The sequence below is a fragment of the Strigops habroptila genome, chromosome 3 (assembly GCF_004027225.2).
Source record: "Strigops habroptila isolate Jane chromosome 3, bStrHab1.2.pri, whole genome shotgun sequence".
Taxonomy (NCBI): Eukaryota; Metazoa; Chordata; class Aves; order Psittaciformes; family Psittacidae; genus Strigops; species Strigops habroptila.
In genome coordinates, this window is record NC_044279.2 from 69,670,224 (window position 1) to 69,695,082 (window position 24,859).

The 24,859-nt window shown below is 39.8% G+C and overlaps 1 protein-coding gene across 4 annotated transcripts in view; it reads left to right on the forward strand.

The window, feature by feature from the left end:
* Positions 1-24,859, forward strand: part of BRAF (B-Raf proto-oncogene, serine/threonine kinase) — an 84,280-nt gene that overhangs the window by 17,341 nt on the left and 42,080 nt on the right. For 3 of the 4 annotated variants that reach the window (XR_004389891.1, XM_032919837.1, XM_030480904.1), the window contains exons 3-5: positions 8,747-9,010; positions 23,921-24,024; positions 24,478-24,580. Coding sequence is in view for 3 of the 4 variants with exons in the window: in XM_032919837.1 (XP_032775728.1) it covers positions 8,747-9,010; positions 23,921-24,024; positions 24,478-24,580 (471 nt within the window). In the remaining variant the exon portion in view is untranslated. The remainder of the gene's footprint in view (positions 1-8,746; positions 9,011-23,920; positions 24,025-24,477; positions 24,581-24,859) is intronic. The other variant, XM_030480905.2, reaches the window with a different exon arrangement.

The window sequence follows — 24,859 nt, forward strand, 5'->3', positions numbered from 1 at the left end:
ACCTAGGAAGGGAGGTGAGAAGAGGGGAACTTTCTGTTTGGATGGTCATTAGCTTAGATTAGGTTATCTTCGAATGGACTGACTGAAGAGGATAGGTATAAATGCTGCAATCCTGACATTTGTTTAGTGTGTAGATGTCATGTGGTAAAGCTAAATTGTGAAGGAAAGAAAAAAAAAAAGGAAATATATTACAGAGTAACTGACACAGCAAGAAGCAAGATTACTGTCTACCCTTAACTGTTCATTTCATCCCAGTGCAGTTAGCTAGTGTATCCTGTGCCTTTTCCCACCTTTCGGCTGCATTTGGCTTGGTCAAGAACAGGAGTTGCTTTCTATTGTCAGAATTTACTTTGCAGCAATTTACCTCAGTCTAACCTGTCATTGCTAGAGCTAATGTTTTGATTTTCTGTATTCTTCTACCTGTCAGAAAAAGGGCCCAGAGGAACCCTGGTAGCAAATGGAAGGACAAAGCTATATATAAAAAGCTCTGAAATTAGTATGATATAAAGTGTGGAAGAACAGATTTGCTTCTAGAAAATGCAGATCTAAGGAAACAGTAGTTTTGATATGATTAAAAATAACAGGAGAGTATGTAGAATACATGTGAGTAGCTTAAGTGGTTCAGTAGGTGACTCGTCTCACATCTGTTAGAAATAGCAAACTCTGTATGTACAAGAGCCATTTTGCGATGTCGGGCCTGTTGCTCAAGTTCCGTGCCTGGGCGTCATCACTGGCTTCTATGCCTGACCTCTCTTTCTCCCCAAGCTTTCACGTCTAGGCTATGTCTAGGTATTTGAAGCTATGGTCTGTGTACTATCTCTGAAGTGCTTGAACAGGAAAGTAATGTAACTTGTACTCTGTCCATTGTCTTCTGACTTTTCTGGTTTTATTGTTTTGCTGAAGTCTTATTTCTGGCTGTAAGTGTAATATTGCTCTGCATTTACCCAGAATCTGTATGAGTAATCTTGCTAGTCTGCTACTTGGATTGCATTATCTTTCCCTTTGTTTCCTTTGAATCACAGAATAGTTTGGGTTGGAAGGAGCCTTTTAAAGGTCCCTCCTGCAGTGAGCATCTTCAACTAGGATGGGTTGCTCAAAAAACCATACAGCCTGACCTTGAATATTTCCAGGGATGGGGCATCTACCACCTCTCTGGGCAACCTGTTCCAGAAATAAAAAATTTCTTCATTATATCTAGTCTGAATCTACCCTCTTTTAGTTTTAAGCCATTATGTCTTGTTGTATTGTGACAGTCCCTGCTAAAAAGTGTCCCCACCTTTGTTGTAAGCCCCCTCTAGGGTACTGGAAGGCTGCTATAAGATCTTCCCAGAGCCTTCTCTTCTCCAGGCTGAACAAGCCCAACATTTTCAGCCTTTCCTCATAGAAAGGGTGCTCCATCCCTCTGATCATTTTTGTGACCTTCCTCTGGACCCACTCCAAGAGTCCATGTCTTTCCTGTGCTGAGAACTCTAGAGCTAGATGCAGTACTCCAGGCGGGGTCTTGCAAGAGCAGAGTAGAGGGGGACCTGCTGGCCATGTTTCTTTTGATCCAGCCCAGGATACAGTTGGCTTTCAGGGCTGCACCTTGCCGGCTCATGTCCAGCTTTTCATCCACCAGTACCCCAAGTACTTTTCTCCCAGGCTGCTCTCAATCCCTTTATCTCCCAGGCTTGTTTTGGTACTAGTTTTAAAATTCTTCCACTGCTCTAATGTCTTTGCATCGTCCTTAAAATGTGAGGGACTCTTAAGGACTTCTGTAGATTGTGCTTGTTGATCATCTCGAGTGCTATCAGCAAACATGTTGTCTGCTTTTCTTAGCAAAAGTTGAAATTAGCCAAAGCTAATTGCTAGATAAGTACCTGCATATGAGCACTTTTGCTTATACCCACATTACACTGTTGTAAACATCTAGTTTTATCGTAATGCTTTCTGGCGTTTTGTTACACTCTGGAAAGCTTGACAGCTATCCATCCACCTTTCAGTACAATAGAATTTGTTCAGTTCTTTCATACCCTGCATTGCTTTTATATCTTTCATTTCTTATGCATCTTACCAACTGCTCAAGTTCACAGAACTTGCAGCATCCAGTGTGCTGTCTCCTGGCCTGTGTTGGAGCTGCCTCTGCAGACCCGTCCAGTACAGATGTGATTGAACCAGGCAACAAAGCTGACTTTGAATTAAAAGTGGAAAGGAAGGGGTGAGGGAGCAGAAGCAGGCATGGGAAAACCAGAGAATTGAACAGGACAATTAGGTCTGAAAATTGAGTGTTTGAAGGAGATAGTAAAATTATTTGTGCATTGAATATAAAACATACACCTCATTTAAAAATAAAGAACTTACGCCTTAGTTACTGTTGCTTAAGAAAATAGAAGCTTTTGTTTCTGTGCTCATCTGAGAGTGAAAAGACAAAAATTGGGGTGTTTTTGCAGGTTTTTTCTTTCTTAGTTCTGAGGAGGGTGTCAATGTGTTTTACATCAAAAGAACTTTAAAACTGACAGCTGTTGTTGCAGCCATCATTTCAGGTTTCAGCAATTGACTGTGAAAGAGGAATGGATCTCTTGAAATATCAAAGTGATTGATGTATGCAGTGTTGAGTTCAGCATATATTTAATTATTCCTGCAAGAGAGGGTACTGGGATTCAGGGGTATATCCATCCTCATCTATCACTCCTCAGTGATGGCCTTAGAAAGGTGACTGCAGGGCATGGGGAGCAGGGCCTGCAAGCCTGAGCAGGCTATGAGTGGAAACCAAAGCTGCAGACAGACTTCAGAGTGTTGTGTGTATAAGGTACAGGGGTAGGAAACAATATGAACAGAAGAAAAGAACATATGTCATTAACCACACAGTTTTAATTGTTATAATTAGTAATAGCTGTGGGAATCTTATCAATGTTCTCTAATTTGATTACAAGAAAAACTTTTTTGTTTGTTCTGAATGGAGGAAACAATGAATGTAGTAAGCAATGCCTGTATTAAAATCTAAAAATGGCTTGTAGCTAAAATTCTTCTTTGGGTAATCCTAGTTCTTAACTTCTTCCATCCCCCGCATGCAAGCGTGTATCTCAGATCTAACAGACCCCTGGAAATCACTGTCAAATGTTTGAAATAACTGCTTGACTCAGAAGATGTAGAAATATCATTAATAGCATTTTTCTTCTGGAAAAGAGGCTGCAGGAGCTCCTCGATGGGTTTTACCACTCTTTTTGGAAGCACTCTGTATCACAGCAGCTGAAAACATCAATGGTTTTTGTCTTCCCACATAATTTCTTAGTGCGTTATATCTGTCCTTGAAGTGCTGTTTCCCAAAATACACAGTTTATGATTCACTGTGGAAAAACCCTTTTCTTAAGGGTTTGTCTAAGCATTGTAAATATCGGAAATCTTTACTGCAGAGAAGTCTAATATTGTGATACAGGGAAAACCTGGGATTATAGTTAAAATGGTTAAAATACACAGTTGCATGTTCTTCTGTAGTGGACATCAAAGTAATGAATTTTTTTTGGTCTCTACCACCAAAGTACTAATGAAAAGGATAACTTGAGTTTGGGAAAGGAGAATAAAAATCTGTGCATTTCAACTTAGCATTGCAACAAATTGCTGTTCGCAAACTAAAATGGGTTGTACAGATCCAGACTGGCCAAAAGCAGTCGGCTCAAATTTGGAACGGAGGGATCGTGCTTAAATGACTTAATCAGATTTGTTAGCCTTTGTAGACTCCTAATGACTGTTCAGGGAGGCCTTACCTATTTAAACTTCCAAAATGCATTGTGTGTCCTTCTTGCCTCATAGTCATGTGTACAGTATTACCAACTAACGCTTCATCTGTGAGAACTTAATTGAACACTATTAGCCCATTTGGATGTAAATAGTTCTTCGCATGGTGTAAGGTTGCATCCTGGACTTGTAGGTTACTTCATTTAGCAGTATAGAAATAAGATGCCTGGGTTTTTTTATTCAGACTTCACACAAAACAAAGCAGTATACAAATGCATAGGTAGAATGATAGTGGTGTCAAAGTAAGTTTTAAAACAATTCAGCGTTCTAGTACTGTCTTGAAGGAATCATCCTTTTTCCTACTCCTGGAACCAAGTTAAAATGAGAACCATGGGGGTAGAGGTATGTTTGTCCCAAACTACTGTGATGTGTTTTTTTCCTTAGCTTGCTTTTTTCCTGGATTATTAAACGTATCTTATTCAGAGGCCTTGCGGTTGCCATGTTTGAGAGTTTGGCTGCTGAATTTCAGGAGGGTATTTAATTTCTTATTCCTGTGTATCTGAAGAATCTATGCAGGCGGTCAAATTAATTAATTAAAGAAGATTACCTCTTTGCTGACCTAAAGTATGCCTACTGCAACAGCAGGCAGATACAGTCTGAAATGGGTCTTAGTGCTGAATCTCAGGTTGTTTCAGACTGTTTGTGGGATTCCAGGAAAATGCCAACTCTGAGTACAGGCACTGGGAAGTGTGGCAGTCCTCTGGGGAAATTCAGAGTAATTTTTACCAGGCTCCTAACAGATGCTGATCAAGTGTGTTGGACCAAAACTGGAGTGTCTAAAGTTAGACTAAGAACAGATTTAGCAGTCTTACTAAATGAAGAAATCCTGACGTACGTTACTGTCTATCTTCAGCTCCCATTTAACTTAGTGGGATTTGCATTTGATCAACAGCCTAAAAGGTCAGACATCTTTTAAATAGAAACACAATCTCAGTTTCAAAGACCAGGAAACTATAGTTTAGGCTTTTAAGAGCCTTGCAAAGTGTGGATATTATCTAAAATTGATTGAGGAAGGGAGTGAACATGGTAAAACCAGTTGATCTATTTGAGTTTAGACTGGGTTGCTAACCAGATGTGGTAGGGGGGCAAGGAGAAGGAGAAACCATTTGCTACTTGGTTTTGTCCCAGCTTTATTTAAAAAAAAAATAACGAACCCTCAAAGATTTGATTTGTTGCTTTTTGTTTCCCTAGATGATATTGCTAGAATGTGTAGCCTGGTTATGGCTCAAGAAAGCAAATTTCAAATATCCTATAAAGGATATATAATTTAAAAAGAAATGCATAATTTTGAAAAAATCTCTTATTGTCAACAGAACTCTGTTGGCACATCTGCAAACATCATGTAAACTCTTTTGACTTCTGAGGTCAGTTTTTATTTTGTTCTTAAGTTGCAACCTTTAAGGAGTAACTTTAGCTCTGCTTCTCCTGAGTGAGCAGCAGTTGTGTTACGGCATGTATATGAGCATGCCAACTTTTAATGCTTTAGATGGACTTGGCAGCTTACCAGGCCTTTATACATTTTGCTCAGTTGAAGCCTCAGGAGTATTCTCACATGTGTGAGACTATATTATATGATACGCATATATACTTCTATGCAATATAATTAAAATTAACTTTTTGTTCTATTTTAGACCTACCAATTTTAATATTCAGCTTTTCATATATATGTTAAACTTTGAAATTCATACTAAATTAGTAGCCGTGTAGTGATCAGCAAACAAATTGGTTGAGGATAATATATGTTGTTAAAGACAGTCCTTTTTTGGCAACTAATAAACAACCAGAGGAGTTGAAGAACAGAAGCCTCATGACAAGAAGCAGCACAACAACAAAGACAAATGCAGCACATTGCACTTGGGACAAGGTGACTGCCCATCAGTGCTGGAAGGTGGCTGGGTAGTGGCATGAAGAGGGACCTGTCTGCTCTCTACTTGTGTGACTGATTGCACTGGGGTGCTGTTTAGCATGGAGAAGAGAAGGCTAAGGAGGAACCTGCCAGGCTTTTGCAACCTAAAGAGAGGGCCAGACTCTTTTCAGACATGCACAGCAAAAGGGGAAGAGGCAGTGCCACAGGCAGCATCAGGTGAATTTCATAAGAGAAAATTCCTCACCATGAGAGTGGGTTTTGAGCTCTGGAACAGGTTGCCCAGAGGCTGTGGAGTCTCCATCCTTCAAGGCTCTCAAAACTTGCTTTGGCAAGACCCTGAGCAACCTGATTGAACTTAAAAATTACCCCTGTGTTAAAAAAGTGTTTGCAATAGATGACTTCCATGGATACCTTCCAACCTTTTTTTCTTCTTCCCTTTTTTTTTTTCCTCCTCTGATTCTTTATCAAGTTTTAAGTTTAAGGGCTTTGTTGTAGATAGGCCAACTCTGCAGCATAATCTTTATTTTAGCTAGAAATACTTGGCGTTACAACTTGCTGTTGTAATACTGTTTCAGTTTAATTCTATGGGATGGTTCTGTTTTGACTGGGTGCTGTTGGCTGTGTAGGATCTATGGGTGCTAGTCATCAGCTGAAACCAGTGTCTCACAAAGTAGTTAATCTTTGAGAAAAAGGGATTTTATAGGAGCTACTCTGTTTCTGCTGTTGCTCCTTCTGTTTAAAAATACATATATATTTTTTTTAAAGACAAAAGTGTATTTGAAGTCTACTGATGCATTTCTGGTTCCATTATGTTTTATTACAGGATCTTGTCGTAAGACATTGAGTAACAATGTGATACTTGAGAGCTTTTGTCTCCATAAAAAAGAGAGCTTTTCATGCCGAATTTAATGGTATAGGACCCAAAGCCAGCAGCAGCTCCCAGCTTTCCATGCTCATTGTTTATTCTCTTAAGATAAATCACTTGACTTGGAGTTTGCATTAGTGACAGATTAAGCTGCCAGTGTAAACATTGTACGATTGAGTAGTTCAAAAGATGTGTGTAATTTTGTGAAGGAACTAAGACTGCAAGTATCCGGAAGCAATGTAATGTTGCATGTGTTCAAATAATATTTTGCAATGTTCATGAGAAAAGGAAGTAAGTATTTAGAAAAGCATTGGTGAAATGGTAACAGTTTATGATTCTTAATTTTTGTTTACTGAAAATAATTCTTGACACATGGAGCTTTTTTACTGGAATTTACAGGAAAAGTTGGTCCTGAAAGTAGGAGAGAGACACTTGTGTTACTGTACAGCCCAAAAATGTCATTATTTATAATTGGGTAACCTTTAGATTTTTTTTTTTTTGGACAGTAGAATTGGGCTACAGTGAAAATGTTTTGGTTTAAACTCTCCAGGTTTGGAGTCTATTCATGAAACGCTAGACATCTTCAGTTTTTAAAAGAAACACTAAGTAGTTCTTAGTTTCCTGCAACTGATGTCCATATATTAAAAATGGACCCTCAAAATTTATGACTTGAAATTGTGATGTTCATCACCGTTCTTTGAAATGTTCTTTCTTAGGCCTCACTGTCAAGTTATTCTCTTTGTTAACACTGCGGGGATGATGACACGGATTTTGAACATTGGTCCATCCTGGGGGATGCTAAACCTTCATAAAAAGGGAGAGGCCAACCACTGTTTACTCGACAAGACAAGCCTGGCTTAGGTGAACTTGCAACCCGGAGAACTAGATCCATAGTAAAATGTAGTATTCATGGCAGCATTACTGATTGCTTATGATTTTTTTCACTTAACTTTTATACATTTTTTTTTTTTCCCCACATGTAGACCCTGCAGACTTTTTGGTCAGTTCAGATCGCCTGTAACTTTAGCAACACGTTATGTACAGAAAAATAGAGGAAAGCTAATTAAATAAAAAAATATTATCTTTCCCTGTCATAAGTATCCTTTGTGGCATTGAAAATACATAAAGCAGTTTGGCATAGATCTTAATCTTGCTGGAGAGCTAAGCAGAAAATTCTGTTCCCTACTGCTTAGATACTGGGTTTGCAAGATCTTTGTTTCCTCCTGTCTGTAAAGGTCTAACACGTCCTTGGTTAATGCTGACATGCTTATGTAGCATGAAACACATGTTCCTTAAATGATTCAGATTTTTTTAAGATACTCTCTACTAACTTATATGCTGAAGAAGTAATTCTGATACTTATATACAGATCAAAATTTTCTTGTTATAAAGACAAAGTTGGTGGAAACAACCTTTAAACAAAAATACATACCGATTATATATTTGCAGTACAGAGCTTGGCAATAATGTTAACTTAGTGACATTTAATGAAAACTTAGTGGGCAAAGTTAATATTACTGAATATTTGTTTGTTTATTTAAGAAATGTGGTCAGTGTGCAATCAAGTTTTAAAAAAAACTTGGTGGAAAATCACGTTAATCTCATACAGATGTTACATTCTTTCAAAGAATCGCTGTTACATGTTTATGGATTCCTTTGTAACAGGGCAAACATATATTATTAAGGGCAAACAAAAAGAAAGTATTTTGTACTATCTGGTATGAAAGGACAGTGCCAGAGGTGAAGAATGGTTGAACAATGAGCTAGGTGAGCTCAGATACAGATGGTAAAACGCAGATTTCAGCTTTCACTTAATTATTACATTAGATGTATTAGATGAATTTAGCTGTCATTCCAACAGAATGATAAATTTAGCTATAGCACAGTGGTTCGGCAGTGCAGCTGACAACATTTGTTAAAGGCTGCTGTGGTTCTCAGAGTGGTTTAGAATTAGACTGTTTAGTGCAGGTGCTTTGAAACTGTGACTTATAGTTTCTTTTATCCAGTTACCTGTTTTTTCTATTAAATAATTCTTTGTTGGTTCAGAAGGTTTAGCATAAAGAATTGAAAGCCATTTCTTCTTTGTATCCTACTGAAAAATTTCACCAGATGACTTTGTTCGTATTGCTGGGAACTTTGAATTAGTTTAGAATGTGTTTTGTTGCATGTTCATTCTGATTTCGATTTCTGTTTTTGTCTGAGGCTACTGCATCGTTAAAACAGCTGCTCTTCCTTCACAGGCCTATGAAGAGTACACCAGCAAACTAGATGCTCTGCAGCAGAGAGAACAGCAGTTATTGGAATCCATGGGGAATGGAACTGATTTCTCTGTCTCCAGTTCAGCTTCAACAGACACAGTTGCATCATCTTCCTCCTCTAGTCTCTCTGTAGCACCTTCGTCCCTTTCAGTTTATCAAAACCCTGCTGATATGTCACGGAATAACCCCAAGTCTCCACAGAAGCCTATTGTTAGAGTCTTCCTGCCCAATAAGCAAAGGACGGTGGTGAGTCAGATTCTATTCACATACTTGTAACCTCAGTATTTCCTGTATCTCTCTCCCTCTGTATGCAAAAGTTAATTTAGGAGCTGAAAAAATACCTGTGCGGAGGTTAAAGAGGTGGCACAATCACTCTTTGTGCTCTGCCACATTCAGTTGTTTTGGTCTCTTGAATGATGTCTGGAGGATTAACACAGATGTGTTAACAAAGATGTGCGTTACACCAACAATACAGAATACAAGACTTTCAGGAATTCTACAACAATGAAGATACCTCAAAATTTAGAATTTAGTAGTATTGTTTGTGTGTAAATTGGAAATATATACTTGGGTCTGGTCAGCAGATACTGCAAATTAATGGTTCAGCTTCGGCTCAGGGAGCGAGCTGGCTTCTTTTTACTTTAGTTTTACACACCGCTTAGATCTAGTTGCGTTACTAAGTTGAACATTTTTTTTAACAGACTTAGTAAATTATCTCTGGTTTAGAGCTGGGAAACGGTGCATATAGGAACTCTTGAGTGTTGAGGTTAGTGGCCATGGAGCTGAAGTTTGTTTCTCTGAAACTTGAAGCAGTGCTCATCTTATTGAGAACGCCAGGAATTTCTGGTACAGTGGCTTAATGTATTTAATCTGTTTTCAGTGTTTATTAATCCTACACGTAGTCTATTGAAAACTAAGGAAGTTTCAGAAGCAACCCCAGTTCAGAAGGAATTGCAGCTTACAGTGCAGGTTTAACTGCCGGTAGTCAGGTAATAGGCTACTAGCCTAAAAAGGACCCAGCAGTTTTCAGTGAACACTAAGATTACTTGCTGTGATAGACTTCCTTCATAGTCCTAATAGATAGAGAAGTGCTGCACAGTGCACGCATCTTAATCTTCCTTCATAACCTCTGGCTTTAAAACCAGACCTGTTGTGTCTTACTTGTACCATTAAATGTGCTATTTGCTTATGCAGCAATGATGGTAATTTAGGGTTTCCAAGTATACAGGATAGTTTCTGATGTGATGGTTTGGAGCAGGAAGGAGACTGCTTGTGAAAATACATGGTACCTGCCATTAGGGCCTCACCTCCCACCCAATTCCCCATTCCGTATGGCTGTTAAAGTATGCATAAAACGTGTCCTTACAAACAGGCACATAGCTGGGAGGAGAGAGATGCTGTGAAAGTTGCAGTGTTGCAACAAGCTTCCCCCACCCCAACCTTAACTGCTTTTCAACCTTAACTTCTGAAAGAAATCTTATTTAATATCACAATAATATTTTCAGTCTCTACTTCCAACCACAGACCCACTTCAGGATGGAAGAAATGTTGTCATATATTAGGGAGGGTTTATTTTCATCTGGGAATGCAATGACAGTTCTTAAACTGACTTAGAATCATAGAATCATTTGGGTTGGAAAGGACCTTAAGATCATCTAGTTCCAACCCCCTGCCATGGACAGGAATGCCTCGCACTAGACCGTGTCGCCCAAGGCTCTGTCCAGCCTGGCCTTGAACACTGCCAGGGATGGAGCATTTACCACTTCTTTGGGCAACCTGTTCCAGTGCTTCACCATCCTCGCTTAATTTAAAGTGAATGGAATTAAGTTGGTAACAGAGAACCAACCTCCTTATTTATCTTTGATCATACTCTGAAGCAGTCCCAAGTACTGCAACAGCCTTCTGCTTTTTGTTTAGAACTGTTAAAAATGCAGGAAATGGGGAGGAGGGGAGATGCTTACATTTTTGACCAGCAACTGCCTTGTTGCTTGAGAGCTGTCTACATGTTTTGTTTATTAGTAGTATTGTTTGTGTGTGGGATCAAGCAAATACATCTGTTTGAGTTGGCTCCGGTTAGAAATGAAATGTGAGGAAACTGATGGAGTACAAAGAAATGAGACCATATTGATCAGTGTAAGTCATTTTGATGCATGTTTGGGGTAGCTAATGTCAAGTTTCTTTGTACGTGTCATGGTAAAGCACAGTGTTGGACAAAGTTTTTCCTAATGTAGGAAAAGGTGAGTAGGTGCTTCCTTGGAAGCCTAGCCAGTATGTGGTAGACCCTACTGCCGCTGACCAGTTAGCAGTTGGAACAAGTTGGAAGTCGGCATCTTGGTTGAGCCAGTGGCAGAGCAGGATTAGAACATAACTTTTTTTGAAAGCAAAACCAAGTAGCTAGTCTGGTTAGTTGGAGTGGGATCAGTGAATATGTAGCATCAGAAATAGAAGATTGCTTTCCTTCTCTAGTCAGCCTGGGAAGGGATGAAGGGACGTTTCCTTCACTGAACAATCTCTTAAAAAAAGAGATTGTTTGCTGTTCTCTGCTGGGGGAAAATGTTTATCCCTTAAAATGCAGAGAGATAAATGTCTGAAATGCATGTACTTCCTCTTTCCTCAGTGGCATGGTTCAACTGGCAAGTTAAATGTTCTTTGGAAGAAGTATTCTGCGTAGATAAGACCAGGATAAGTCTGTGCGGGTGGGTTTGTTTTGTTGTTTTCTAGGCCAGGGAGAAGAATGTTGAACTAATAAAAATGCAAGATGGTTAAATTCTACCTGAGGCCATCAGTTGTTTTGCAGAACAAAACGATGAGACTTATGCAAACTGTGGGTGGGAGAATTTAGGGAAAAGTTAGTTTAGAGCTTGTTTGGATTAGGAATCTAAATGGCTGTGGGGTGGATGGTAACAAACCTGCTAATTGAGGGAGAGCTTTTGGATGGGAGAGTGATGTAAGAACTCTGACCTTGAGCTGGCTGCTAGAAGTCCAAGAGATTGTTAGATGCTGAGACTTGGGTTTGGTGGGAGGGAGATAGTCTAGAAGGGGAAGTGGATGATAGTGTGTCAGCATAAAAGCAAAGTTTACATTTACTGGTGAGATTTCTGAGAGAGTGAATGGAGCCAGAAGAAAATGCAGCCTTGTGGAATCCTTAGATAATTGTGTTGTGGACTAGGGTGTTTGGTTGGGTTTTTGGTTTTATTTTTTCAAATGGTGTGATTGTATGTTTGAAGGTGCCAGCAAAAAGAGAAAAGAAACAGATGACACTCATACAAATGAACAGGAGGAGACACACAGCAGGTTGTTGGGAAGGCGTAGTAGTTCAAGGAGAATGAGGATTAACAACTGATCCTGAGGTATGGGAAAAAACCATTAAAGAGGGTAGGGAAAAAAAAAGCCATTAAATAGGGTAACTTCAGTTTAATGTAAAAGGCAGAAAACAGTGGGAAAAGTTGAAAATGAACTGAAGGCAATGAGCATAAATGGCTTTCTCCAAGTGTAAAGGTTACAGGAATACGGTATTTGTATATAGGACAAGATTTAAGCCTTTTTGGGTGTTGCTTCTAGTTGTGTGATTATTTTTATTTTTTCTCCTTCTTTGAAGGGGGGGATGTGTTTTGAGCACCTGGGTAAAGTAGCTTTTGCATGTCTTCAGGACTGACAGTTTTAAACTGGTAGGCTGGGGATAAGGAAAAAATGCCCATTCCCAATTGCAAGGACTGTTCTAATTTTTGCCTTTCTGTGTAAAAGTTGACAGAACACTTAGAATTATTTAGGAAAGTCAGCTGTTAGATTGCTTGGTTACCGTAGACCTTTAGACAGGTTTCTTGTGGCACATATGTTGCGGCTGGGCCTTTGCAGGAAAGTGTTCTGAAACCTTGAATAGAACATACATTTTGTGGATGTATCCGTAGTGTTTCTGTTACAGTGGAAGAGTACAAGAATAGGACAGGCACATACAATATTTTCTCTGAATCCTCTTCCAAATGTGAGCTATTTGTCACTCATGAATTTTGTAAGCGTAAGTGTTTTCTAATTGGAAATCCTCTGTTCAGTCTCTATTAAACCTGCACTATGGATACTAGAAATCTATGTCTCGTGGTATGGAATTCCACAAGCATGATTCTATGTGGTGTGAGTAATCATATTCTGTGTTGATCTTTACATCTGCCACATGCTAGCTCTCTTGTACTTATTAATGTACAAACTTATTTTCCTTCCTATACTGAAGGAAATAAAGGCTTCTGAGAAAAGACATTTAATACAAGACCTGGTACAAAAGCAAATAGCTAAAACTAGTAATAACTGCACAGAGGAACAATACTGCATTTCTGATGTAGGGAAATGTCATGGTTTAAGCCCAGCCGGTAACTCAGAACCACGCAGCCACTCTCTCGCTCCCCCATTTCTTCCCCCCTCTCTGGGCAGGACGAGGAGGAGAATCAAAAGAATGTAAAACCCATGACAAGAACAGTCCAATAACTAAAGTACAAGATACACTACTACTAGTAGTAATGATAAGGGAAAGAACAAAGGGAGAAAATGTAAACCCAAAAGGGGAAAGGGGGGGGACAAAAAGGGAAAAACCCCAAAGAGTAAACACAAGTGATGCACAATACAATTGCTCACCACCCAGTGACCAATACCCAGCCTGACCCGAGCAGTGATCTGCCCTTCCAGGTAACTCCCCCCAGTTTATAAAGTGGGCATGACGTGCTGTGGTATGGAATACCCCTTTGGCTAGTTTGGGTCAGGTGTCCTGTCTCTGCTCCCTCCCGGCTTCTTGTGCCCCTCCTCACTGGCAGACCATGAGACTGAAAAAGTCCTTGATCAGGGTAAGAATTATTTAACACACTGATGTTTTAGTTGTTGCTATCAGCATTGTTCTCAGACTAAACCTAAAACACAGCACTGCACACCTACTAGGAAGACAAATAACTCAATCCCAGCTAAAACCAGAACATGAAGTTTAATAGGAAAGAAGAGAACGTGGTAGGAGTGCTTCTAACTCAAGTTCTTTATGAACAAGATCATGTATATATATCTTGCTTAATATTAGCAGCCTTAAAGGATTTTGATTACCTAAGAAATCTCTTCCAGCCAAGTACTTAGAGTGTGGGAAGAAACAGTCTGAAAGCAAATTAGCCGTCCTGAATGGATGGAGGTTGAAAAGTTAGAAGTTGCTCTTAATCTGTATTTAGCCTGTTGCTGCCTGCCACACACTACTAGCTTCTAGAGGAGATGTTTGCTTTGTGTCTTCTGGCCGCCTTGGTGGAGTGGCTGTAAGAGTGATAAGGAATCTGCTGTTCTGCTCAGGAAGTTTATAGTGGGACCTCTTGCAGCTCCAGCACTTGCTGTCTTTCTCTGAGCATGAACAAGGAGTGGATTTGGTCATTTTGAATTTCATTTCTGTCCAGTAGTGGTCTGAATAGACAGTGGAGGAGGGGAGGAAGAAAAGCAAGTGCTGTTCCTGCTTTGGGACTTTGGAAAGGCTTGGTGGCCTCCAGGTATTTCAGATGTCTGTGCATTCTGGATAGGATCAGATCATCGTGTGTTTTTACGCACCGTGAGATCTAAAAACTTCCTATGGCAGCTTCTAAACCAAAATAAATATTTGGGGTTTGGTTTTGATTTTTTTTTTTTTTTTTTTTTTTAATTCCCCTTCTATATTCAACTATAGATTGTGTGGGGTTTAGTTATCCTTTGTTTCTTCTTTTTTAAGAGTAATTAGAAGTGAGTTGTGTAAAAACTCAGCATAAATTTGGGCCAGTTAAACTCTTCCCCACTTTTATGTGTGGGTATGCTTCATCTAAGTGTCATAGTTACACATGTATTAGAAAGTTAATGGAAGTTCTCAAACTGCAAATGTGAGACTGAGGGGGTTTTTTTAAAGGCAGAATTTGTATTTGTAAGGCTTACAGAAACTAACCAGGATTGTGAATGCTGTGCATGGGGACAACACCTATTTCAGGTTTCTCACCCTTGTCACACCTTGGTTAATTAGTACATCTGCCTTTTAATTAGGCAAGCAATCATGTGGTCTTCTCTGCAGTCATGAAGACTGGAAGAATCAGATATTTTTACCCTGCCTAAATTCTTAGCATAAATTAATTCATCATGCATGCACAACCGGGATCCTTCAAATGTTCTGGCTTTAAATCTAGTACTCGATGCATTTCTTTTGACTTAAGATTTGCATCTTGCTTTCTACAGTTTATGCTGTGAGCTTGTGCCTGAAGCTTCCTGAGTAGTAAGCACTGGATTTCTGTAGGCATTCAAGCTGTCCTACCAGTTTCACCTGTCAATATAAGGAAAATTCAGAGAAGGGATGTTCAGGCAGGTGCATAAACTAGTTTCTTGTTTTTAATTACACACCTGGTTTAACATGATTAGGTTTTTCTAATCAAAAACAATTTAAAAATTCCTATATCATATCAAACATGCGGCAGAAATGGAGTTTACTTGTAGCCTGTGCCAGTGAATGCTTGCTTAAATGTATCTGCATGCTTTGGAATTTTATGCATCATATGAACAGACAGGTGGTTTACTTTTAAGTAAAACTCACTTGATAGCTTGGGGTTTTTTTTAAATACTTGGATCATCTGGGAGAGTTACTGGCCTACCTGTCCTTTTGCTGAAAGGCAAAATCAAATTAGAGACAATTTATCAGTTTTTATTGGGAAAAAATGTAACTGTGGAAGACCTCCTTTAGGCTGTCAATAAGCAAATGAAATTTTATTACATTACAGGAGTTGTGCAATGAAATAGGCTTTACAAGTTACTATGAGTAATCCCTTCAGGTTTAGGAAAGCCTGAAGAATGTGTCTTTGGGAGGTATTTAGTGAAACAAGGTGAGCAGCAGTGCTATAGCAGATTGTACCAGGATCTGGCTTGAGTGGAGTTAATCTTCTTCACAGCAGCTCCTATAGTTCTGCTTTCGACTGGTGACCAAAACAGTGCTGATTTCTGAGCAGTGCGTGCCGGCGGTCAGGGCCTTCCCCATTTCCCACTGCCCCTCCAGCAAATAGGTTGAGGAGGGGGCACAGTGGGGACAGCTGATCCCAGCTGACCAAAGGGATATTTCGTTGCATATAACATCATCCTCTGCAATAAAACAGAGGAGAGGGGGTTTTTTTTCTGTAGTTGCTATTGCTCAGGAGCTGGTCATGAGTGATTGCTTCTGCATCACTAGGAATTCTTTTTTCCCTTCTCTTATTAAATTGTCTTTATCTCGACCCAGGAGTTTTCTTGCTTTCATCCTTCCAATTCTCTTCTCCCATCCCACTGAGTGAGGAAGCATCTGTGTGGTGCTTAGCTGCTTGCCAGGGTTAACCCCCCACACAGGCTAAACTCGATGTTGGATAAATTCAAAGTAGTATGTGTTGAAGAGAGAGTAATTTAATCTACTTCAATTTTATTGACGCACAGCCTTAGATTGCAAAGTCAAACAATATTGAAAGCTTGCTGTTGTAAAATGACTTGTCATTTGGAATGCCTCGTGCAACATTGATTGCTGCTTTTTAAGAGTGTTCCTCAAGTAAGGAGAGCTTAGTGATTTCCTAAGAGATGGAAAGTCTGTCTGTAGAAAGTAATGAATGATAGAGGAAAATACTCTTTGGCATGTATTTCCTTTACCTCATGATGTTCTAGGCAGGCACTTGGCGAAGTAGAATGCAAGTCACAAATCTGAAAAGAATAAGAAGAAATGTTTTAATTTACTGTCTGGTAAGTCATGCTTAAATTCATGGCTTCTTGTGTTGCTTAAGCAAACTAACCAACCAAAGCTTTAATATTTGTAGAGAATGTGTATACTACCTGGAGATGAAGGTATCTGTTTCTAGGATCAGTTGCAACAGTTTAGAGGGGGATGTGAATTTTTAGCCCTTCTGCAGTACAGTTTCTTGCTTCCCTGCCTTTAAAACATTTGCAGTGTGATGATCTGAAACAGGATACTACACAAGTGGACTTTGGATCTGACCTATGAGAGTTATTTAAACTAATTTTAACTTAAATTTCTAATGTGTTTGGGGTTTGGTTTGGAGAGCAGCCAGCTGACCGTTTCGTCACTTGAACAGAAAACTTAAAGGTCCTGGGTTTTGATTCACATATAGTGGTCATGGATATTTTTGTAGATGAGCATTTCTCTCAAGTCTGAAGTCTAAAGCCATATTTTCCACACTTTTTTTTTTTAATTATTTGTAATTAGTGGGTCTGCTATCACCTTAACAATGATCAGTGCTCTTCTGAATGCAGTTTGGGAGCTGTCCCTCAAAAGGTTGAAAAATGATAGTGCGTGGAGGCTGCTGTTGACTAGGCACAGCAGGTTTGATCCAGTGTGGTTTAATGATGGTATACTCTTGACGTAAATGAGTCCATTGTGTTCTACAAATGAGTACCCCTTGATTGCGTTGGAGGTGTGAGTGGGTGCTGGTAACTGATGTCTTTGCAAGTTAAATGGGATGCATTTGATAGAATGGTAACAGTTTTGTAAAATGGGTAAATTCTGTTTAACTTCCCTTGGAAGCAAGATTTAATGCGATGGAATTGTCTCCCATTTGTCTTACTAATGTGCTCCATTAAGAATGTATACTCTTAAATGCTGCTTTCTCCTGGAAAGCTGATTTGGTTAAACATTTGTCCTTCACACCTAAGATGAGAAACTAAACATGGATCTCATGTTTGGATTTCTTACCAGAAAACCTAACACATCAGAAGGCAAAACTAGTTATTTGGCAAAAAGACAGCTTAGCTTAGTTCTGTCCCCAAATACCGAATTCTGTGAGCGTGTTGCTGGCAATTTTTAGTCATATAGGTACTGGGGCAGGGGAAAGTGTGATCTTTCAAGGTGTATGTATTAAGGTAAGTAAATCAGTACTTTAAAGTGGTAATTCAAAATCCATACTACTTGGAATATCGTTGGTATTGCACCTAGTACTCTGTTTAACTGTCTAGAATTTTTCTGAAGCTCTAAGGTGTGTTACTCATACCATGCATGCATACATGCATACATACATACATACCACTTGTCTAAAGCAAGCTGAACTGCAGTGCTAGGCTGGGGAAAAATTGAACCAGCTGACTAACTGTGAGAAGTATCACACTAGATACTCAGAGCTGTCCAGCCTCTCCACTTTCGGAGAATACCTTTATGTTGATTTTTGAAGTGCATCTCAGGCTCTTCAGTCTCTTTATTGCTGTAAGATAGTAGAAACCGCACTGGTGTGAGAAAGTGTTTTTAACTTACTGACACTATGCCAGTTTCTGCTCTGATGTTAGAAAAGTGATGTAAGAGTTATTTAGGGATGTAGCCCTGAATTTCTTACTGAATTGGGAATGACCTGATTTACAGAAATAAATTATTTATTATGCATTGCTGAAATGTGTGTGGCTGCACGACTAAATATATATATCAGCAATTTGTTATGAATACTTATTGTCCACAGGCATAGTTTACATGATTAAAAGAAATGAGGAAATTAAGTGCTATAGTTGTGTTTGATCTGTCTAGGTAGTAAGACTCTGCTTAGAGAATTTTTGGAATCTGTAATAATTTTCATGTGTTTCCTTGGGACTTCACGTTTGCAAAGTTGAACACGTGGTTTGGTGTTTTCCTGAATAACTACTCACCTGATTCAAGATGCACAAATAAATTACCGTCTCTGGCATATTATTAAGCTACACACTGAACACATCTTGCAGTCCCTATTGGCAGCTTCTCTACTGTTCCGTAGTATCATATAGCCCATATTCTTTCATGGTTTTCTCGTTTGAAAATTGTTTGTTGAATCAGCTTTCAAATTGTTATAAAAACCTAAACCTTTTCTGATCTGCAAATCTTAGGTATATAAGTAACTTTGAAAGAAAATCTTTAGCAATTGCAATTTAGGAACAGATCCCCCTAGTTCAGTAGCATGAATTTCTAGGTGATAACTGTTATGAAACATATTTAGATTCTTAGTTATAAACCAGAGGGATCAAAAGGTACTGCATGGATGTGGGCAAAATGGGTTTGAAATAATATTAAGCATTCTTTGTTTCAGTAAGATGCAAATTTTGTTCAGTTTACTGGATTACAATCACAAGGGTGCATTTTTTCTTAGAATCACAGAATGGTTTGGGTTGGAAGGGACCTTAAACCTCATCCAGCTCCAACCCCTGCCATGGGCAGGGACACCTTCCACTAGACCAGATGGCTCCAAGCCCCATCCAGCCTGGCCTTGAACACTGCCAGGGATGGGGCAGCCACAGCTTCTCTGGGCAACCTGTGCCAGTGCCTCAGCACCCTCACAATGAGGAATTTCTTCGTAATGTCTAATCTAGGTCTCCCCTCTTCCAGTTTAAAGCCATTTCCCCTTGTTCTGTCACTACACACGCATGTAAAACTCAGTCTCCAGGTTTCTTGTAGGCCCCTTTAGGCATTGGAAGCTGCTCTAAGGTCTCCCTGGAGTCTTCTCCAGGCTGAACAAGCACAACTCTCTCAGCCTGTCTCCATAACAGAGGTGCTCCAGCCCTCTGAGCATCTTTGTGGCCTCCTCTGGACTCGCTTCAGCAAGTCCATGTCCTTCTTATGTTGGGGGCCCCAGAGCTGAGCACAGGAGTGCCAGTGGGGTCTCATGAGGAACCAATTCTGTCAAAAATGCTGATGTGATTTGGTTAAAACGTTCTGTGGGAATCCTGTCAGTGCTCTCGATGGAATTGATACACCCACGCTGGTGCCCGCCTGCCTCCTGTGCTGGAGCTGCTGGCTCCTGGCAGGTGCCCAGGGCCTCAGCGGGCTGGGGGGCTGCACCGTGCTGGGGTTCCTGCTCCCCGTGCTCCCATGCTGTGGGGCCCTCCCTCTAGCTTGGGGTGAGCAGGACGCTGTCTTGAAAATCCTGCTTCAGGGAGCCTGTCTGCTAGCAGGGAAAAAAAAGAACTTGTTCTTTGTTTTGTTTTCTTTCTTAAGATTGAGTTGCTTTCCAAATCACTTTCTTGGAGCAGGATTTTTCTTTAGCTTTACTGTGATTTGAGTGTGAGAAGAGGATGGGGGGGTCAGGGGGAGGAAGAGAGGTTTGTAGAGGGAATGCTTTGCAGGGTGGGATTTCTGCTTTGTAGCAGGTGCTGATAGGGACTGAAGGAGGGTGCTGGAGGGGCTGCATGCACAGATGGTGATAGACCGTACTGTACCAGTCTGAGAAAATGATTAATCAGTACTACAGGGATTTATTCTAGTATTTAGTTCTTTTAATTTAGCCTTATGTTTCTCTGCTCAGGAGTTCTGTAAGAGAACGTTCTAAATGTGATGCTGATTCAGGGTCCTGGTGATTTTTTGAAAGTAATCAAAACAGTTCCCTAACTGTTTTTTTTTTTAGTTGGATCTTGTTGCAAATGGCAGTGAAGAGAACAAATGTTCTATCCATGTTTCTAATTGCAAGTTGCATAAATATGTCTCAGACTTTAATTAAGGGGACTTGGGGAAGTAATACTGAGAAATAGGAAATTAAAAGTGAGCAAGATGCTTAATGCATGTTTTTCATAGTCCTATTGCACTTGCATTGCTGTAGGCAACCTTCACTGATACTTTCCAAATTTTGAGAGCTCGCCTTTCTGATTTTATTAATCTCTTAAATGGAAGCCTGTAACTTCACAAATCTTTCTTGTTTTCAGCAAAACTAAAAAGAAAAGAGAAAAATCAGCTGAAGTGGCATTATTTAAACCAGTGTAATTCATTAATAGAGCTGGAATTTCTGTGTTCCTGATGCATATCTTTGCTTCGTGAGGTACTGGAGGATGTTGTCACCCTTTATGGAAGATCAGTGCTGAAGGAAGAAAATATCTTTTAATGAGTCCAAGGCTCTTTCGCTTTTTCTCTTCATCTCTTTTTTAATGTTAGTCATCTTTCACTGCTTGGCTTTTCCTCCTTGTCCTGTTCCTTTCCCTCACCCAGGTCTAGATTTTAATACCCTGGTTTCTTTCAGTCCTTTCTGTCTTGAAGTTTTCTCCCCTCTCTGTGCTCAGTTCTAGCACTTCTCATAGGCACTCCCTTTCCTGTGGTGTTTCTTATCCAAAATGAACCATCTTTTCTCCTAATCACAGCATGAAAGTTACATATTCAGGATGTGATTGCCTCCTCAGCTCCCCCTACGTAGTAGTTCATTGTATCTTTGTTTTCTGCCCTCTGCCTCATTTAGCTCTTCAGTCTGTCTTCCCTCTGTCCTGCTTGATGGTGATGTTCTCTCCCAGTATACACATGCTTTCCCTGGTCAGTACTTAAGTTTGTCCTGCCTGTTTCCTCCCATTTCTCCTTCATGCCCAGCTGCTTTCCTGGGTCTCTTCATTTGCCCACCCCTCCACGGTCGGTCTGTCTGTCTGTCATCCTCTCAGTATCTGAATTTCTTCTTCCACTGTGGATATCAGTGGTGAAGTAACTGAGGTTGCTGGAAAGGTAGACCTGAAATGTCTGTGGGGGCTCTACCTCAATCCAGCAGGAGCTGTACTTAGAGGAAAAATAGCCTTGAGCCAAAGAACTCTTGTTTCCTCCATCGAAATTGCACATTAGACCCAACGTGTGTGTGAGGTTGGAGCACACCTCTGAAATCCTCAGAGATTTTACTCAAATTCTTAAATATTTACTCTGTATTTGTAAATATGTGTGTTGGAGGCAGGGAGAACTTGTCATCTGACACTGAGGGGACACCAAGTTCTCTTAGGGATCCTTGGCAGAATGATGATGGCACTAAATTGTAGTTACAATTAAAGCGTTATTTTCAAAGCTTTATTTTCTTAACAGGATATTGTGATTTCTTAACAGGATATAGCACAGAATTTCTACAAATCAGAATCAATGTTATACAATTTATAAGTGGAGTAATACAGAATTTATATTATAACATCTAATCAGCTGGACTGTCTGCAGATCAAGCCAAATCTTTACTACATGATTTGCTGTATCAATGTAACAATCATAATCTGGACTCAAAATTCATATAAAAGAACATGAGTCATTCCCTTAATCCTCAGAGGAAGCAGAGGATGCTGGAGACATCCCTGGCACTGGCTGGTCCTGGGTCTCGCTGTCCAGCAGCAGGCCCAGACCAAATTCCAGCCTTATGCCTGGTACCTGCTCGATTTTATAGACAGTGCTCTGGGTGCTGTTACGCTTCCCTGTTCTGTGACAGGGCCACCACCACCACCTGGTGGCCCTGGGTGCCTGGAGCCTTCAAGGCCAGCAAGGAATGGAATAGTCAGCCTTGCACCCAGGAACCTTGAGGCTAAGGGAGGGAAAGAAGAAATCTGTTTGGTTTGCCTGCTTGGTTGACAGGACCTTTAGGGCCTGATAATGAGGGGAAGGAGAATGAATACGTGACCCACTTGGTCACAGAGATGGCTGCTTGCCTCATGAAATGATGCTGGTTATGCTGACCACATTGCCAGGGGTTGGGAGCAGGGCGTACCGGTCACAGAAGGACCCTGTTAACCAACCAGCCTAGTTTGGTAGAGACTTAAGTAACAGAGGGCTGAGTTTTATGATGGAAAGTTGTTGATGACACTGACAATAATAGGTGCACCCAGGCTCCCTCTTAATACTAGTGACAGATATTAGTAACAATTAAGGATGTCTTATGCTGGAGGAATGACCTACACGTGAGTGAAAGCCACAGCGTTAACTTCTAGGGTGGGAAGAAGTTATAATGAAAAGATGCATTAAGAAGTAATGGAATGTGTAAAACAAAGTCACTTAAGGCTCAATATCTAGACTGTAAAGCAGCATGCTATAGGAGGTTTCGAATTAGTAGAAATTATCTTTTTCAGATGTTTACGTGTTGACCAAATGAAATGCACAAATATCCTGTAAGAAGCACTTTCATATTAATAGGAGGAAGATTGTGAAGCAAAATAATCCTTTAATTTGTCTCTTCTCAGAAGAGCATACGTTGGAGTTCTAGAAATGCAATATATAGCGTAACCTTAAGTGGTGTTCACAAAGCTACTTGAAATAGACTGCTGCTTCTCACTGTCACCCTTAAGTAGGACATAGGACCCCTAAATACCCATGGAAATTGAAGCGCAAGGAGCAAAAACTAGGCTCCAATCCAAAGCCAGTTGAAGCTGATTAAGAGACTGCTTTTGGCTACCAAGGGCTCTGGCTTAGACCACTAGCAAGCTAGAATTAAGTCTCAGGTGTTCAGACAGACTTTTTTGGTTAGTTAAGTCTGTGGGTTTTTCTTTTGATTCATGTTTGAGGTGCTGTCCATGATTACAGCATATGTCCCAGTGTGTATACCACCTAAAGTGTTACAGATTTTCACTCTTGAGTTCTAGAAATAGTAAGTGGGTAATACTCAACACCTTAACTGCACTTAATCACCAGATTATGTATTGTTCTGGTTTTATGGCTTGACGCTATACACTGGTAAGTCACAGATATACCTAGAGATGATATACTTTATAAGATATGCCTATAGCTAAAATAGAGGCAAGGAAAATACCTTTACTTTTCAAAGTTTGCATCTCTTTACTTGGATAGTTTTAGTGTGCTTCTCCATTCTTCCCATCCTGCTAGATATTTAAACTTTTCAAACAGTGAAACAGAAGAGAGGAATATATTTTCCCAATAGGAAATGTCTGTGGAGTTGCAAATATAGGTTAAAGTGAGAGGTGGTGGTCCGCCTGGCTCAGATGATTGTTTTACTTGTTTGCATGTTTATCTTCTCTTTTAGAAATAGAAAATAAAATGTTTACATTTTATCATAATGTTGTTTTGAGTGCACTCCAAGTTAGTTCTTTCATTTTAATTCCTTGGCATGTTTCCTCACTTAATCTTACAGCTTGGACTGAACTTTTGTAGACGTACGTAGTTATTAGCTATCTGCATGCTGCGTCTCCACTTTCTTCAAGTTGAGAAGAGTTGGAAAGTCACTTTTGGAGTTGGGTCAAGATTTCATGCCAGATGTTAGTAGAAATGTAAAGCTTGTTTCTTTTGTAGCTGAGCTAAATTGCTTGTTTACTATTCAATAATAGAATTGCCCATAGTAGAAAAAGATTTTGAAAAACTCTTACCTGGCATTCTGTAAAGCATCATGAAAAGTGGGGTTTAGCATTTGGAGGTCAAAATGTTTGTGTCGGTAGGGGGGGATAAATTGGTACTTGTTTGAGTTAATTTCTTTTCTGTTTGACCTCTAGGTTCCAGCAAGATGTGGAGTGACAGTCCGAGACAGCCTAAAGAAAGCGCTGATGATGAGAGGTCTTATTCCAGAGTGCTGTGCTGTTTACAGAATACAAGATGGGTATGGTTTTTGTGTGATGGTTTTTGCTCATAGAATCTCTCTTGGAGTTACCCAGTGTGGCTGATTCTGTCCAACAACTGTGGAAGTTGTTTTCAAAGTTCAGAATGATAGCATTAAACCAACTTGTGCCTTGAAGACATGTCTAAAAAGAACAGCAGACTCCTAGAAAAAGATTAAATAACTTCAAGAATGGGCATAATATAGAGTAATATGAACTTACAGACTGCTAGCTGATTCATTAATCAAACTCATGCTAACCAAACAAGTATTAAATTGGCTTTGTTAAGTTTTTGGGGTTGTTTGACTGGGTTATAGTGAATTCTTAACTAAAGAGAGAGTTTCTCTGGGGGAAAAAAATTAGTTTCCAGCTTGTAGGTTATCTTAATGCACATTATTATTATGATCATTATTATTATTACTATTATTATTCATAAAGGCTTATTTACATTTTAGAGAGAAGAAGCCAATTGGCTGGGACACTGACATTTCCTGGCTCACGGGGGAGGAGTTACATGTGGAAGTCTTGGAGAACGTGCCACTCACAACACACAATTTTGTATGTACTGGTTTTTGAGACGTTGAGTAGGGTTAAATCAACTTTGTACTTTCAAATTCAAAGTGACAACTTTGAATAATATTTTGTATCTGTGGAATATGGTAGGGGTTGCAAAAGAAGTTTTTAATCACAATAGCTTAAGTGAATTAGATAGAATTGTAACTGAAGTAAGTGACGTTAGAGTACTTGATCACCCTTAAAACTTTCACATTTGGATGGAATACACCCTCTAAAAGCTATAAATGTAGGGGGTTTAAATCAGCACTGCATTGCAGAGCT